This window comes from Drosophila innubila (genome assembly GCF_004354385.1).
Source record: "Drosophila innubila isolate TH190305 chromosome 2L unlocalized genomic scaffold, UK_Dinn_1.0 4_B_2L, whole genome shotgun sequence".
In the NCBI taxonomy this organism is placed as follows: domain Eukaryota; kingdom Metazoa; phylum Arthropoda; class Insecta; order Diptera; family Drosophilidae; genus Drosophila; species Drosophila innubila.
In genome coordinates, this window is record NW_022995372.1 from 19,406,416 (window position 1) to 19,424,698 (window position 18,283).

Genomic DNA, 18,283 nt, shown 5'->3' on the forward strand with positions numbered 1-18,283 from the left:
AGTTTGCGTCCAATACCGGAGATCAAAACTTGTGAAACTGGTATTAAAAGTCACAAGTTAGGGTCTCAGGGAATCAGCCATACAAACATTTGCACATGTCACTAATACCAATGTGGAATATGCAGAAAAAATCTTAGATCTCAGATTGATTCGCCATTATGCAAATATTTTCAAATTTAAGCACTTCACACACACTATTTTCACACATTGTATGGCTGGTTTAAGTGTGTGTTCAAGAGAGTGTGTAGTGTGTGTAGGGGATTTGGTTGTCTTTGTGGCTTATAGTCAAGCAAAGAAAGCTAGCACGCTGTATAGTATGATCTATAGTTACTACTATACAACCTACTACCTCAATTTGCCAGAGAGAAAAAGGTCCTTGGTGTAGTCCTTTTTGCTTGCTGGTTGTATTTTGGTTTGTTTTGGTTTAGGCTTAGGTTTGGGATCAACGGTTTAAACTTTTGGCAAATAATGTAAAAGCAAAGAAAGCACAACAAATTAAAAGACGAATAATAAATTTTATGTTTCTATTAAGATATAAATAAAATTTAGTTATTATTTTTATTTATGCTTAACTAACAAAATATAACTATTTAATGGAATATATTTTATTTTGTAAGAGTTTAGAAGAAAATATATTAGAAATCGTAGTCATTTAAATAAAATATAATTTATTGAAATAATAACTTTATTCAAAATGTTTATTTATAGTAATATGATAAAAGAACCATTACTGTTATTATTAAATATTCTGACTTTATTTATTTTTGTTATATATAAAAATTGGTGTAATATTATGTTTTTTATTTTTATATTTTATAAATAATTTTTTTAATCATTTACTTTCTGTTAAAAAATTTGTATTGTTGTATGATTTAAATTATTATTCGTTTACGTATTTTGCATTATACAAATTATATTTATGTTTTCTTGCTTTAAACAATTTTACGTTTATGTAATTTATAAAATGCTTGTATCACTTAAATTTATTTTATTGTCATTTAATGTTAACAATTATATTTTGCTATACTTTCAGTTGAGATTTATGTACGTTCATGTTAATATTATTCATTAACATATTTCATTATTAGAACACATTTTTAAATTTCTTTTGATTTATTATTTTACTTTTAATTTATATTTTTGGATAAAGTATTTACACTACTTTAACATTGAATTTATGGATGTATTCCTTTTTTTATAATAATCATATTTTCCATTATATGCATTTAAAATATTTATATTATATTGTCATTTAATTTTGCATATGCATTTAGTTTATTATTATACATTATTTAATATTTTATGAGATTTATATTTGCTTTTGTTTTGATTAATTTTTGCTGGTTAATTTTTTTTATGTGTTTTGCTTTAAACTTTTACAGCTATTTTAATTCATTTAATTTTTTTAGTTTAGAACTCTTTTTGTTGTTGCCAAAAACCAGTTGTTTGCATTGACAGACTCCCATAATGCCGGTCTTGTAACAGATATAAAACAGCACAAGTTCGGATTTACGGGTTTCTGTTAATGGTCCATATGTAAGTATGCACCATTTCTCATTGGATTGAAATTTCATATTGATTTATATCCTCGCTTGTCGCGTTGACTTTTGGCTGTACTTTTTTTTTGCCCTCTTTGTGACACGCAAACATTTTGCATTGTTGTGAAATTCCTTAGCTTCGTCCTTCTCTTCTTTTCACAAATCTGCAAGAATAAAGAACATTTATTAACTTGGATGTTATAATAAATTTAATTGAAATAATAACAAATCCTTTTATTAAGATAGTTGCATGTTTCCTCTGTTGACGCTGTGTTCCAACTGTAAAGAAATAAAGCAGAATTCTATTAAAATAATTTTATTTATTTAGCTGGTTACCTATGGCTAATTGGAAATACTTGAAGCTGTTTAATGCTCTGCTGAGATTCGTTTTGCTTTCCCTAATCCTCAATAGATTTGTCTCCTGGCAACGTAAGCCGCTGCTGTTGCCACTGTTGCAAGTTCCAATTCAATTTGCAACAAAGGCGCAGCAAAAAAAGTGCATTATATATTCATAGCCCATAAAAAACACAAACAAATAAGCAAAAACATGGTAAAATCTGCTACAACAGACAGACAAACTGAGCAAAAACTAATGGCCATAGACATAGTTATAGCCATTGTTATATATATGTATATGTATGTGTGTGCACCTATGTATGTTTATATATATTTAGCCTTTAGTTTTGCTTCTTTGGGCAACTTGGCGTTGCGCTTCCTGAACGGCAAATGCTCGAAACAACAAAACTGAAACTGAAATGCCACTGAGCGCCCTCAGCAGCGCAGTCGCTGCCGGCAGAGACGCTGTCAACGCTGCTGCAGCTGAGCGTACGTATGTATGTTTTGACTATATGTTGCTCATGTTTGTTGTGCCTGCTGTTCGATGTTGCTGTTGTTACTGTTGTTGCATGCAACATACATATGTACAACATACACACAGAGACACTGCCAAAATGCTGCTACGTCTTCACCCATTGGCCTGCCACTTCCACATGTTTCTTTGGTGGCAGCACCACACACACACATACACACACACATACACACACACATACACACACACATACACGTACACCGCGACGTCTGTCTGAGCGCAGTTCGTTGGCTGTACCTATTTTGGCCAGGACCTGCCTCAACAAATTCACACAGACAACAAACGAGCAGCGAAGTCGCACACACACACATACACAAACACATGTGCGCTTTCTGGTTTCCTTCCTACTTATGCTCTGACGCTGACGTTGCGTCGCGCAAAAAAAACCGGTAACAGCTCAGTCAGCAGCGACAGCGGCAGCAACAGCGAGAGCTTTGCATTACCATTGCCCCTGCATGCCAAAGTTCTCTAAAGTTCTGCTCTCTCTCTCTCTCTCCCTCTCTCTCTCTCCCTCTCTCTCTCCCTCTCTCTCTCTCTGTCTCTCTTTGCATGCTTCTTGCGCTCTTTTGTTCTAGCCGCGCTCTTAGCTTTTATTTGTTTACTTTTTGTTTGTGTTCTGCTTTTGATTGTTGCCCGCATTGTATTTTATTTTTCTAGTTTCAACTTTGTTCTCCTACAAATCGCTGCCAGCTTAAAAAACTTTTGCATTTGTAAACTGCAATTATATTTGGATTTTGGTCGAGTACTTCTCATAGTTTTGTATTCATAAGAAAACAAATAAATACTAACAAAATGAAATGTAATAAACATAAGCATATTTAGCATACGCCACGTAAGCCTGGTACATTTCTACCTTCTACTACATCATTTTTATATTCCGTCTAGTTAACTTCATTTTCTGGGGAAACCTTAAACAAAAATGCAATTATTACTTATACGCAACGTTGCGAAAATAATATTGGTATTCATTTAACTGCACATTAATCAACAATTTTCATCCGACTGCGCGCAATGATGTGTAAATGTTTGAATGAATAATGAACTCTCTGCTATTAATTTTCATATTGACTGAATGAGCTTGCATCTGTGCAAATGTGTGTGTATGTGGGTGTGTATTGTATGTGGTCATTTTAATATGTAAGTTGTTTGCTTAATTTGTGTAGTTACAGCTGCTTTTTGTGTACTGCATAATTCAGGCCATTCCATTTTAAAGCAGCCAATGGACTTTTAAAGAAAAATTCAAATATAATGGTTGGTGAACGGGAGCTGTTGAAATTTTAACTAGAAAATATTCAATTATCAACCTTTATTAGGCAGTTATTCAATTTAACATTACCGAAATAAAACAAGGCAGATTGGGAACCCTGAAACTTTAAAATTTATCAAATTTAAGCCAAATCTGTCACTTTTTAAAACGGCATTAATTTTTCAGAAATTCAGAAACTTTTTAGTTTTGAAAATTTAAAACGTATTTTTAGAAAATGTAAAAGAAATCCAATTCAAAATAAAATTTAGTTTTATGAATGCCTGAGCTAAATCCACTTCAGAGTCTTGTATGCATGTTTTCAAGCTGAATTAACAACTATAAGATCTAATTTATAATTTGCATATACCTATTTATTATAAAACATATTTTATTTATATCATAATTTTTTTTGCTTTATTAATTCAATTACTCTAATGATTACTCTAAATGTATTAAAATAATAATTCCAATATTTAAAAGACCCAATCTATTTATAATTATTATCAAATTTTATAACATTTGTTTCATACATTTTCATCCTTTGTTTCATAAAGCAAATCAAAGTCCTTTTTATGCCTCTGGCTTTTAGGTGCCAACGTATTTAATCCCTCTTGAAATACACATTCCCTTTTCGACAGCAAATATTAAATAAAAAAAAAAAAGCCAAGGCCAAAAGCGCCTCCGCATAAAAAGCCAATGCCACACACACAAATATGCATATATACACACATATACACACACAGGGAACTGCGGCACCTACACGAGTTCCAGCTGCACAAAATTATGCAATACGCCATTTGCAATTGCGCGCTCTTAAGCCAACTGCAACTGGCTCTCAAACTAAAGTGTGCGCTCTCAATTTCTTACTCTCTTGCTTGCATTCTCTTGTGTCTAAGTTGTGTGTTTGCTTGTGCGCTGCTCTTTCAATGCCATTGTCATGGGAGCTGCACACACACACACACACACACATAGATGGATGCAGTGAGATAAACGTCGCATGCAAGCAATTCAATTAGATGCCGCTTGTTGTTGTTGTTGTTGTTGTTGCTGCTGCTGATTGTTGTTAGTGCGCGCTGCCTACTCCTTTGGTTGCTTGTGGTGCCACAGACAACAACATGGCAGCATTGGCGCTGCACGGCGGAGAGAGGAACTGAGTTGGAGACGTCAACGTCGGAGGCGACTCTTCTGCCATTTGAAAAAGCATCGAGTGGCGAGTTGGGAAGTTTGTTGGCAAAGCCAAATGCAGAGTTGATTAACCTTTGCGCGTTCCGCTTTGCAACTTCATTCGTGGAGCAGCATTGGAGCTGCTGCTGCTGCTGTTGCTCCGATTTAAATGCTGGAGTTATATGCAAGTGTGTGTGTGTGTGTGTGCGAATGTGTTTCGTCTCTGTCTGTTGCGTTGCCTTCGTGTTCGCAGCCATGTTAGCAGCCATTTTTAATAGCCATACGTATAAGTACATATACACGTATGTGCATACAGACAAACGTACATACAGCTAGTCAAGAAAGTGTTTTGACAAAATAAAATTGCATATAATTGTTTTCTTATTTTTAAAAATAGTTCAATTCGACGAAAATTATTTTTCCTTTTTTTAAATTGATTTAAAAACTATACACCAGAATAATAATATAAGAAACAAAATAAAAGTGCATCAAAAAAAGTGCATCAAAAATATATTTTATTTGCATGTGAAAATGTCAACATTTTTGATTTAATCAAAACATTTAGTTGACTATGCTTTTTTTTGGCTTCATTTACTGTGGAGTATATGGAGTAGTTTATGCTTCATTCACACTATTCCTGCTCTCTTTATAAATTTAATGTACAAATTTTGGTCCGTTGTCTACGTCACATGATTCGCTATTTTTCGGCACTCTTGTCGTCGGACCGTGTTGGTAATTGTAATTGAAATTTGGCGTTGAAGCGAGTAAACGTCACGCTCCACCTCACACTGTATCCCTCCATGTTACTCTCTCTCTCTCTGTTCGTCAGTCGCTCTCTTGCTCTGCTGTTGATATGCATGTATTTTTATTACAGTTGCTGCTTTTTTGGCAAAGTTGTTTTGGCGTTTGCCGTTTCGCTTCCTGTTTGTTGGTGTGGGTCATGGTTGTTGTCGCGTCATGGCTACGCTACCGCTCTCTCCTTTTGTTCGAAAATTCGTTTGTATTTCACTGCTCCTTTTAATGCTCCCCTCTTCCTCTCACACTCCCTCTCTTCCTGCTTGTCGTCTGTGGGTCTGTGTACGAGTCTGACCATTCACTTGCCTCTTGTTATGACTGCTCTTTTGTTGCTCACAAATTACACAATCTTGACGCCCCGACCTTTTGTGCAATTAAATCATAATGTGAAGGCAACTCTGATATCACTGTTGTGTTGTGTAGTGTAGGGTAAGTAGTAGTAGTAGTAGTATATGTACTATTCGTTTTATATTCTTAATATTCTTCTCTGACGACCTAAACATTCTAAGCATGTCGCTTAATTTCTAATGACTACTTTAAGTCGATTATTTTTTTGAGGATCAACAGAGTACATAAATCCGTTGTTATGAAAGATCGACAACTTATCTATAATTTGACTCAGCATCATATTTGAAAAATTAAATTTGTCTTTTGATCACTTTTCATTTATTTCATTCTTCAAGTATAGACAAAAACTTAAATCTGTCGTAACTTTGTCAGTTGTTAATCGATTTCCTTGCCGAATTTAAATTTTATTATTATTTTGATTTTGCATCAAAATTGGAAAATTAAATTTTCTTTCCCCATCGCTGTCCATTTTTCCCGCACCTTGTACATCACTACATTGAAGATTGACATGTAAATCGTTTTTTCTTAATTTTCCTACCAACTGTTTTATGAAACCGGAATTAAAATTATTAACAACAGAAACAAATGAAACATTTAACAGACAGACCTCTTTCTGAACATGTTTTCATTTTAATCTTAACTGAATTCTTCTTGATTCGTTTCATATTTAATTGCTTTTGGACACCTGCTATTACTTATGATCGATCGATTCAGTTTTATGGCCCATCAACAGCTCTGTTAATCATGCAGAATATCAGTAAATGTATCTGCAAGTGTAAGTAAGTGTATCTGTGTGATATGTGTGCATATGCATGTGTGTGTGGTATGCACAACTGCTAGGCCCTCTTTTGTGCCTCCTTTTGTTTCTGTCTTTCTGTCTGTTTCTCTTTTTGTGTGTTTCTGTTTCTGCTGCGTCTTGCGTTGGTTCTCTGCATCTTTTGCCCGATTGCGATTTGTATCTGTTCATTCGTTTTCTTATTGGCTGATGTTTATTTGCGCTGTGCGTTCGTTTATTGAGTTTGCTTTATGTCTGCGGGGCGTTCAATGAACTTCTGCGCCGGCGGCTCTTGCTGATTTTGTTGTTATTGTTGTTGTTTTTGTTGCTTTGGCGGCAGGGCGTGCACTCAGACAATGAGACTTTTGTGAATCTCTGGCCGAGAGCTGTCGCCCGTTCACGTAATTGCCATACGGCTTCTGAGTAGGAAAAGTTTTCCTATCGAGCGATTAGCAAAGACGTTAAATTAAATCGCAAGGGCCAAACAAATAAAAACAACAACAACAGCAAAAGCAAAAGCAGCGAAGAAAAGCGCAAGATATTGAAAGCGCAGCGAAGAAGATATTAAAATAACTTGCAAGATACAAAAGAGAAGCAGCCGCCGAAGTCGCAGTCGCAGCAGCCGTTGACGCAAGCTGAGCGCAGAGTGGGAGCAGGGAGGAAGGCGGCAGATAAGCAGCGCTGGTTTTTTGTACTTTAGCTGCCTTAATATAATTTTATGTTATGGCAAGCACACAAACAACAGACACGTGCATCTCTGTGTGTGTGTGTGTGTGTGTGTGTGAAGAAGAGCTTGATGACGAAGTCACTGCAAAAAAGGACGGCAGACACAGACGCAGACAGTCGGCAGAAATAACGTAGAATGACGTAGCAAAAGCAAAGCAGCGACAGCGGCAGCGGCAGAGGCAGAGGCAACACATAAGCGAAGCCACATGCAATGCAATTTCAAAGGTCAATGACACGCAACGTGCAGCGCCGTTAGCAGAGAGACCCACAAGATGCAGAGAGACAACGTTTGAGAGAGCGCGAGAGAGCGAACGCGCGTAAAAGCTTTCCCCTGCATTTGCTAAGCTTGCGCTCTCTTTGGGCAAACTTTATGCTCTCTTTGTATTTTGCATTTGCAGAATATTCACAAATTGAATTTTGCACTCGTTTTTTGTTGTTGTTGCTGCTATTCATTCACACACAGGAAATACGCAAGCTCCTTAGTTATTGTTGTTGTCTTTTCGTTTCATTGTTGTGGATTGCATTTTACGCTGCTTTTGCAACGAATGAGGCTGACTGACACTCACATGTGCCACAAATTATTTGGCATACTCTGGCACGCACAACACATTGGCCAGAAAGAGAGGGAAGCGTATTTTGCAAGGCTCTTTTAAGCCTCTTCTTCCAGAGTGAGTTATGACTGCATATGTGGGTGTTACTCATGTGTGCTTGTGCGTGTGTGTGCAGTAATAAATTATGCAAAAATATGCTATTATTTCCATTAAGAGAATACCACACTCAAAAAACGAAGATGACAGCGAAAAACCTTGTCAACTGAGCGAAAACTTAACTAATAAAAAGCTGAGTTTGTTAGTAAAACTTTAAGCTACAGTCAACCAAAAAATAGTAAATACTTTGCACAAAGTAAATGACAACAAAGGTGTTGATGCTTATTATCTAGCTAATTTATAGCTTCCTTTCGAACAGTATAGTTTACTTGCTTGCACTTACGCTTAAGCTGACTAATACAGAAAATATAATACAGCCATCTCACTCAGACTAATTTAAATCTTAAATTTTTTTGGAAATTCCATAAAATTCTTTGTTTATTTTGATTGAAAACAATTTTAAAACTTTCCTAAAAATTCAAGTGAATTGTGAAAAATTTAATTTTTACTTTGTAATGTTGTCAAGTCTTTCATAAACAATAAGGTTAATTGATCTATTATTCATTCACCCGCTTACAATGCAGGTTAATTTAACAATTAACACTCACTAAGTTTGCAAGTAAAACAAAACCGTAAACAACAATAATAATTTGTATTATCTTTAGTGAAAAACAAAAGCTCATGGATATAGTAAACAAATGAACAACGGGTTAGAGTATTAAACGTTTAGCAACAAAGGAACACAAATCCCAGAAAATAAACAAAGAGTGAAACAACAAGGGGAAGCAAAAAAAAATTAAAAAAAAAAACAGCTAACAAAGCATTTGCCGCACGCTATTTCATCTCCGGCTTTGAGGCTATAAAAAAGTTAGGTTAGGTTATGGACGCGCCACATGGAGTGCAACTGTTAACGAGAGTGGCAAGAGGTGAGGCAAGGCGAGGAGGTTGCACGGGGGGTGACATGACGACAAAACGAGTTCAAAATCCTATGCAACATGGCAACGCTAAAGCTACATAAATAAAGGAAAGAAAAAAAGAGTGAAACACACACACACACACAGAAGGTAGACGAACCAAAGTCGAAACCAAACTCAATACCCGCCACCCTGCAATCACTCCCCTCCATCCACGACTCCAATAGAGCGTGGCTTGGCCAGTTCGCATGGCTTGAGGCGGCGCAGGGACAGGCCTCAAAACTCGTTTATTGACGTTGCAAACAGCAACAACAACAGCAACAACAACAGCAACATCAGCAAAACTGCAACGTCATCGTACATCGCATCGAACACTCTGTGGCACCCCAGCAAGGCACAACAACACGAATGGCGGACAGACAATGTCATTTGAGGATCACTGAACGTTATTAAACCAGAATTCCATCATTATCGACTCGACGTCAACATCGAGTCGACTCCCTGTCCCTGTCCATGGACAAATGTTTCGGTATTGCCTCAACTTGCGGTTCCTATGGTTCACATTGATTATTTGTACCCTGTAATAAGGGTCAACTCCGGTATTATCTTGATAAGCATTTACTAATTTGACAAACTGTTGAATCAGTTTAAATATCCTCAATAAAACTTGTCTAAATTCAATTGATTGTTAAAAAGAGTAGGGAGAAATTACTTTATCTTAGATTTTTTTTCGAAAATTGTTTGAAATCGAATATAATGTATTAAAATACCATGTACTCTCGAAGCTACATCTGACCAAGCTACAAAAAAATGGCAGTTATACTCTAATGATTGCAAAATACTTATTTTACATAATGAGAAATTAATGTTTAACGATGTATGATTTTACAATATATTTTATTATTATTAAACAGGTAGCTTAGGACTACAAAAGTGCATGAAAAACTGAAATAAAAATCCTAAATTTAAGAATTCGTTTTCTTAAATCGCGTTATACAATCGATAATTTTGACAGCAACGAATGTTAATGTTTTAAGCAACGAATGAAAATTACAAATACCATTAATATTTCGATTACAAAAGTGACTACATCTAAATAATGGTTATCTCTCAGTGTATCAGTTTCGACGACAGCTGTAGCTCTAACTCCACTTCAGCTTTGCCCTGCAGCGAATGCAATGCGCTGAAGCTTTAGTCCAATTAGTGAGCACTGAAAGCAAACGTAAATCTAATTACGAATACGCCGCGTGGTACCCCAAAAAACAGAAAAAAAATTAACAATGCACAAACCGGTTATCCCCATTGATATCGTTGAGCTTTGCGCTTCAGACTTGGCGAATTGCAGGTGGCCTTTGCCTTTAAACTCTTTAATGCTGACCAACAAGTGCAGACCAAAAATTGGACAAAGCCAACGGTTGTTCATCCACATGCCCCTTTCACCGGCTATCAACAATAAGAATCCACACAAAACTTGCAAGCTGCAGCCTGTAAACTGCAACTTGCAACCTGCCACTTGTTCAACACTCGCTTATTGTTGCTGTTGCTGTTATTGCATTCAATTGGCTTCTTTGGACAGCAGCAACTTCCGCCTTGCGCTTTAGAACAAAATTCCCCATTCCACAATTTTTAACATAAATTAGCCTTACCGTTATGCAGGTAGCCGAAGCAAAGATAGAAGAAAGACAGTTTAAAACGGAGCAAAAAGATGTAACCTCAAGCATATAATTTCTGTGCAATTTAAAGACAAAAATCTCTTGATTTTTATGGGGATTTGCTGGTGTGACAAGATTACAGCTTATGCATGATTATTATAAGAAATTGTTCAGACTGCGTGATGAGAAATTTTAATGAAATTCTGGTAAATGATATGCTGATATCTGATAACTATATTGTATATGAAATGCACTTTAAATGTTACTTTCAAAACAATCTAAAAAATCGCATTCCAATTACGATTATACAATTTTTGTATATAATTTAAGGACACATGAAATAAGTTATGATATGGAAACCACTGTTTATCTTATTGATATCTACATTTAATTTGCGCCTATTATTTGTTGCATTTTAATTGCAAGCTTGGTATTACAGTTTTTATTTGAAGCGCTTAGGAACTATTAATTATAAATGGTAACTATCTAATGACTGGACAAAACTTCAATATATAAAAAAAATTCACTTTTAAATGCTGAAACGAGAGAACGAAAAATGGAAATTGACAAAATGACAAACTGGCAAATGGCAAGTATGAAAGCAGACGAGACGACAATAAAATGGCGCACAATATGCGACTAACTATTTAAACAGCAAATTGAAATTAATGAGAAAAAAATAAAAGAACAACAACGACAATATCTGCTGCGACGCCTTAGCAACAAAATATATTTAACAATGCGACAAACCGATGCGAATAGCGGACGGCCATTTTGCATAATTCAAAAGAAGAGAATAGTAAAGTGAGAGATAGTAAGAGAACAAAGAAAGAGAGAGAGCGCATAATAGAGCGAGAGATATACATGAGCAACTTGTTAATGCGGTTTTTGTCTAGCTCTACTTGAACTTTTTTTCAGTAACAATCTTAGAATGAATTAATTTAATTTATGATAAAATGTCGCACGTTAAATACAATAAGCGTTCTCCATGAAAAACTAACAGGAATATCATTATCAAAAATTTCTATACATAATTTAATTAAAATGAATACACACCTACCTAAATTAATTATTTTTGCATATAAAAACAAATAAAACATTTTAAGAAATGCCGTATAAATCTATTGGTAAAACAAAAAAGTATCCAGAAGCTATAGAATAAATAAATTCTATGGTAAAAGATCATCAGGCAATGCCCAGATTGGGGTGCTGAAAGCCAAATAATAATAAAAATAATTGTAAAATATAAAAAATATTACATTGATTTATTAAAAAGTATGGGGACTTTAATGTTTTTTTTTTCAAATTAACCTCATATTGAGAGTGTACAGAATAGCGAAATAGCATTAAATATATATATATAAGAGTGCATCGATTTCTTCGAAAAAAAAAGGTGCCCCATATTCGTAATCTACGGTCAATTTTAAGATGTTTTTACCAAGAAACTATAGTTCGAAAATCAATTCGTAGTCCCCGCTTTTTGAGTTGAACAATTTTGCGTGTTTAGTCCTTGCCAGGACGAAAATTATGTTTTAAGGACAATTTGTCTTTGTATTTGAAAGTCCTGGCCGATTTTTGATACCAATGTTGTCAAGATTGGACAAAAAATACTAAAGATTAGGTAATAATTCATGATAAAAATAGCAAAAAAAACCACGTTTTTCAACTCAAAAAGCGTTGAATTGGAATTGATTTTAGAACTATAGTTTCTTGGTGAAAACATCTTAGAATTGACCGTACAATACGAATATGGGGTATCATTTGTGAATATTTTTTGGGCCATACAATTCGATGCATTCTAATATATATAAACAATTTTTAACAACTCAACTTTGTTTTAATATTCTCTATTAGATTTAAAATGTTTCCTTGTGGGACAATTATTAAATTTAATGAGTGTAACTTGGCTGATTAAACATTTTTATTTATAACTTTGCATTAAGTATAAAATAAGCATCGGAACATTTAAAAGATCCGTTTGTAAGGAATTAATGTACATAACTATGAATATCGAGTCTTCGTCCAACACATTATTAAATTTAAGGTAAACCAAATTTTATAAAGATAATGATATTATTATAATATTATTAAATTGTATCCACTTTTAAAGGAAGGAAAATATTTCTATCAATATCATCTATCAAATATGCCCAACTATTTTTGGCTATAACACGAGAAATAGCTATAAAAAGCAACAACTATTCAAGCAGAACGTCTCTCAGTTTTTATTGGTCAGTCAAGAGTTAGCATTGTGCGGGTGTAAAGAGAGGAGATGGGGCCAGCCAGTAGGCAGGGGGAGGGGAATTTATTGTAGGGTGTCGCATTGAATAGAACGGAAACAAAGCGTGTATTGGCTAGAGGGTTATGCGCGGGAAGGTAGAGGGGGTCAGTTTGCTATTACTAATGAGGCGCAGTTGTTAGTTGGGCTTTCTAGATATCTCTCTGTGTGAGAGAGTGTATATGTATCTCTGTGAGAGTTTGTGTCTGTGTGTGTATGTATGGCATGAGTCGACTGTGCAAATGTGTGTCAGAATATATACTCGGCATGTCTGAATGACATAATTTAAATGAACGGATGACATTCATTACAACGCATTTGCAGTTGCAAATTTATGGGCAAAATGCAGTATCTTCCCCTCTCTTTCTCTCTCTTTCTATTTATTTCACACACTTTTCCTCCTCCCTCTCCATATGTTAATAAATTCGCATATATAAGCTTAGTCATGACCCAACAGAGTCAAACATTAAGACAACGTCCCGTTTTGGTTACGCTCTAAAAATTCAGCTTTTATCTTTTTTTCTCCCTTTTTGCAATTCTCAAGAACAGTTAACTGTGTGTCTCAGGTGAAAAGATAATAGAGAGCTACCATATTCCTGCTCAACTATGTCCAGAAGTCACTCAAGCGACTCACGTGAGCATTGAGCCATAATTTAGGGGTAAATCGACGACCGAAATTGCAAAGACCTGGCTCAAATAAATGCAAGCAGGTGGCGCTGAGAGAGAACTTCAGCTAATAGTCATTGAGTGCACAGAGTTTGGGATTATGATAGTTGGTTTATTGATGACAATCCGGAAATGTGGAAATGTGCAGTTTGCCTTCAATCTCTGTGTGCACACACGGCGTGTACACAATTTGCAAAAGTGCTTGTGGTTTGAATTATCAAATTTATGGCCAACTAGCTGAGAGGGCAACTTGTGTTACATTTCTATGTTTGCTGTTATTATTGTGGCTATTTTTAACTGCGGCTGTAATGTTGCCCCTGGTTATTGACATGGAATTAATCAAGGAATGCGGATTTGAATGTGTTTATGATATGAAAGTTAATATAAATTACGTGGATAAATATAAATATATAAACATAAGAAACGTTAAGTAAAATTCTATTTTTCATATTGATTCTAAACTTACGATCTCTAAATTTTCTAGCATTTCTTTCAATGAACAAATTAATTTTTATATATTATATTTCACAAATTTCCATCTTTGAATATATCATAAACAACAAGTATGTTTAGTTTTATGGTTTTAAATCCATTCTTCATCTATTGCCCTCGACAACGTGGCGTATGAGTAATTTGTATGATGAGAAAAACATGTTCTGATTGAAATACTTTGCTAGATTCCATTGAAAAGTGCCTGATGGCGCTTTAATTGTGCGCTTAGATGCTTGAATGAGGCGAAACCAGAAGTAGTGGCAAAGGAATAGAAATAAAAGTATCTGTGAGATACACAACAAAGCGCACAAGTCACCGACTTGACTCACTGTTCATGCAACAACTACTGCATTGTTGTTGCTGCAAGTTTTCTTTCTTTTCTTTTAAGATTTTCGCTTATGAGAGAGCCGCCATTGCTGCCTCTTTTCTCTGTTGTTGTTGGTGCCTCTGCTTCACGATATTCTCCAGCAAAGGCGATGACGTCGTTGCCATGGCGGCAGCAACTGATGAGGCTGTTGCTGATGTTGCTCTCGGAGTACAGTCATAGAGACAGAGACAGAGACAGAGACTGGGACTGGGACAGCGACAGAGGCAGTGACAGAGGCACTTTTTATCGCCTCTCGCTGCATCCATAAACTACAAAATTCCTTTTAAAGCGTAAAATGCTTTCGATAGATACACACAGAGAGACAGACGGACAGAATAGAACGAACCGAATGAAACAAAACTGAGCGGATACAGACAGACAAGATACAAGATACAGATAAAGAGCTCTATAGAGCTATAGCTATTGCTAGCATACATCTACAGATTGTCAGATATTTTTTTTGTATCTGCATCTGCATTTTAGTGTAAGTCGTAGTCGCTGTGCATTGGCATTCCTCACATTTTACTTGCATTTCAATATCGCCATGTTTTTTTTTTTACTTTTATATCAATTGTTGCTACTATTATTACAGCCTTTAATGTCACCCTGTTACAATTTACAATTAATTTGCTTTTGTATCGTATCAGTTTTGACAGCAGCTGAATTCAAATCAATTTTATTATAATTTTAATGATTATAATCTACCAACTAACAAATCTTACTATACACAGGCAACATATTCATGTTCCCGGATTATAAATGACTTTTCAAACAAAGAAGTGCATTGTAAAAAGCCTTAGCATTGTTTGAAAACTTAACATTATTAATTCATTCAAAATTTAATAACATCCTATCTTAACCGTAATTTAAATTATCTTTGCTCAGGTACCAAAAATATATTCATTAGATAATGAGTTATAATCGGCAAACACCCATTTACATACTTTCAAAATATTCTCTAAAAAAATTAATCAGAAATGTATTCTACAATAGGCTGCATTGTAAATTAATAAAATTATACATTTTAAGCAAGATTGCATACTATACTATTGTGTCCAATAAAAGAATTTCCTTTTAATTATGTCTGCATATTCTAAGCTTGAAAGATTATATTTTCTTGGAGTCTTGGAATGATTTCATATAATCAAGTGGATTTAAGTCAAACTTAAATAAGTCTAAAAAGACTTTAAATGAATTTTCCATATTTTAGATATTTACATTAGTAAGTATCTTACCTCATGGCGTTATGTTTTTCCCGTCGGCCAACTTAGAATAAAACTTAGGTCAAAAATCGAAAATATATTAAAACATCTTCGATGTTAACCATCAGCATAATACATTATTAATTCAATTAATTTTATATTATAAAGAAATCAAACTTACAAAACTTTTAGATATAACCTCTTAGAAGTACCTCTACTAGAAATCTGAACATTATTTATACTTAAATTATTCAGCAGTTATACAAATTTCGTATAACATTTAAATTTCCGCAGCATTTTTCGTAAGAAATAAGTCAAAGACACTTGAGACAGAACTCTTCCAATTTACATCAATTTGAATGTTACTTGATAAACGTAATTCAATGCGGTTTATGTACTGAAAATTACTGTAAACAATTTAGTTAGCGGCATCCCTTGTTGGCTTTTAACTGGCAACTAAACAGAGAAAAAACCGAGCAAAGTCAAATTGCATGACATAAGAGCAAATGCAGCTGACAGCTGAGGCGACGCTGCAATTGGAAACCACAAAACAATCGCAACACACACATAGATACACTTATATAGATACACCCACATGCTAGTAAAATCAATGTCAAAATATGTAGAGTTCACTAAGCAGGGACATTTGGACATTGGGATTTAAGGGCAAGCTGTCGAGCATGAGAATGGAATCAATGCATGACTGGCCTGACATATCCAGCTAACCAACAACTGGTTTCCAGCTGTGTCTGTCTGGGTTTGAGGCAAGCGTTTAGATCTCTTGGCTAAATATGTTGTGTGGGTTGTTGCACCACGGAATGCGTTGGTTCAAGGGCGATGGAGTCGATTCTGGAGCCTCCCTTTTAGACTAAAAATAGTTTGCTGCACGACTGCAAGCGACGCTTTAAGTCGGTTTTCTGAATTCACCACACGGCGTATACGCATTACAGTGTGGGCTCAATAAAATGAAATGCATTCTATAGCAAATGTTGACGTATGTAAATTTCATAAACAATTACAATTTCATAAACAATTACAATTACAATTACAATTATGAAATTGTGAAGTTTGATTTGTTGTACTTTCTAGCGACTGTTCACTGTATATGTACTTATATGTATATAATACTCACCACACAGGGCAAAATACGTCCTTGTTCCTGTGTGTTGCACTCCGTTCGGTGTCCTGCATCCTCCTTGCACTTGAACCCTTGTCCTTAGCGGCTCCAAACCGACGCCGCGGCCGCAGCCGGCTGGCAAACAGCTGCTATCCCTTTCTACCCTTACAATTTTAGCGAACATTGCGCTTCGGCTTTTGCTTCTTGGCAAAGTAAGCTTGTTGTTTTTTTGTTTTTGTGTTGTTTCATGTGTTTTTTGATTTTTGTGTTTTTACTATGAAATTTTGTTTTTATTTTTTTTGTTGTTGCTGTGAGTTTTTTTGCTCTTGAAAAATTGCAACGCGTGCGCACTTTTAGATTTCTCAAACGGTTTATAATTTTTAATTGCATTTGTTTAATTGCTTTCTATATTTTATGTAGTTGTTGTTGTTTGTGTGTTTTTGTTTATAGATGTTCGGTGCAGTTCGGTTTTGATATCCTGATAAAATGCTGATGAATAATTTGCGGCTATGAAATAAATATGCAGCTCGTATGTATCCCATGTTAGTTTGTACATATGTACATAAGTGCAATTCAAGGTCATTTGCAAGCGAGGAATTTTGAAAATTTAATAAATGACTCATGACTCAAAGAAATGATTTGAATTTGCATTAGAAGAAAATAACTTGAAAGGAATTTTTATATACGTATGTATTTATAAATAAATGTTGATAAATGTATTTTGATTGAGAACACGGAAAATGAGCTACCAGTATATTAAAATAATCTTTTTCCACAATTTATAATTTAACTCTCTTTCATTATCAGCAGTTGCGAGTGCATTCAACTGTCGTTTGAGCATGACGCGCATTTTAAATAAATTTAAATTACCAACAACAAAGATTTATTAAATATATACACACAAATTTTTACATGAATATATATAATATGAATAAATTATTAAATATACAAATAAAATACAATGGAATTAGGCAATGAAAAGCACTCGCTGTCTCGCTCACACACACTAACACTTGAGCTTTAAGTTAGTTTTAAAATATATAATATGCATCCCTATTTTTTTTTATTGCATATCTTAACTGATTGTTTTTATTTATATGTATATATTTTAAGAATTATTCATAGTTTTTCCTTTTTTCTTTTGCTTTTTTTTTGCACCCAACGAAACGAACAAAGCACACCAACACCAATGCAAAATACACGCTGCATTTGAATGCTTATTGCATTTGTATGCGTGTGTGCATGTGCATGCGCACTGCAAGAAAGCACGATGGTGATGTCGGCGTTGACGTCGACGTCGACTTCAGCGTCAGCGTTGTTGTTGTTCTCGCTTTTTCTTTGCTTACGCTGTCTTGTTGGTAGGGCGGCCAAGACTTATTTTACTTATTCGCTTGCCTAGAGCTGCACTTGAAAGTGTGAGTGTGTGTTTGTGAGTGTGTGTTTGTGAGTGTGTGTTTGCAAGTGTGTGTGTGCTGCGTTTTATACTGT

At 35.0% G+C, this 18,283-nt stretch overlaps 1 protein-coding gene across 1 annotated transcript; it reads right to left on the reverse strand.

Moving 5' to 3' along the window:
* Window positions 1-1,404: 1,404 nt before the first annotated feature.
* Window positions 1,405-17,639, reverse strand: LOC117781528. The gene is made up of 3 exons (XM_034618296.1): window positions 16,811-17,639; window positions 1,765-1,817; window positions 1,405-1,702 (listed from the first exon to the last, which is right to left on the reverse strand). The coding sequence occupies exons 1-3, from the start codon at window positions 16,977-16,979 to the stop codon at window positions 1,571-1,573; spliced, it is 354 nt and encodes a 117-aa protein (XP_034474187.1). The 5' UTR covers window positions 16,980-17,639; the 3' UTR covers window positions 1,405-1,570.
* Window positions 17,640-18,283: the final 644 nt, after the last annotated feature.

Coding starts and splice junctions, on each gene's coding strand:
- LOC117781528 (XM_034618296.1), bottom strand. CDS start 16,979: ATGTTCGCTAAAATTGTAAGGGTAGAAAGGGATAGCAGCTGTTTGCCA. Junction 1,818..16,810: donor GACGTATTTTGCCCTGTGTG/GTGAGTATTATA, acceptor ATTTCTTTACAG/TTGGAACACAGCGTCAACAG. Junction 1,703..1,764: donor CTATCTTAATAAAAGGATTT/GTTATTATTTCA, acceptor TTATTCTTGCAG/ATTTGTGAAAAGAAGAGAAG.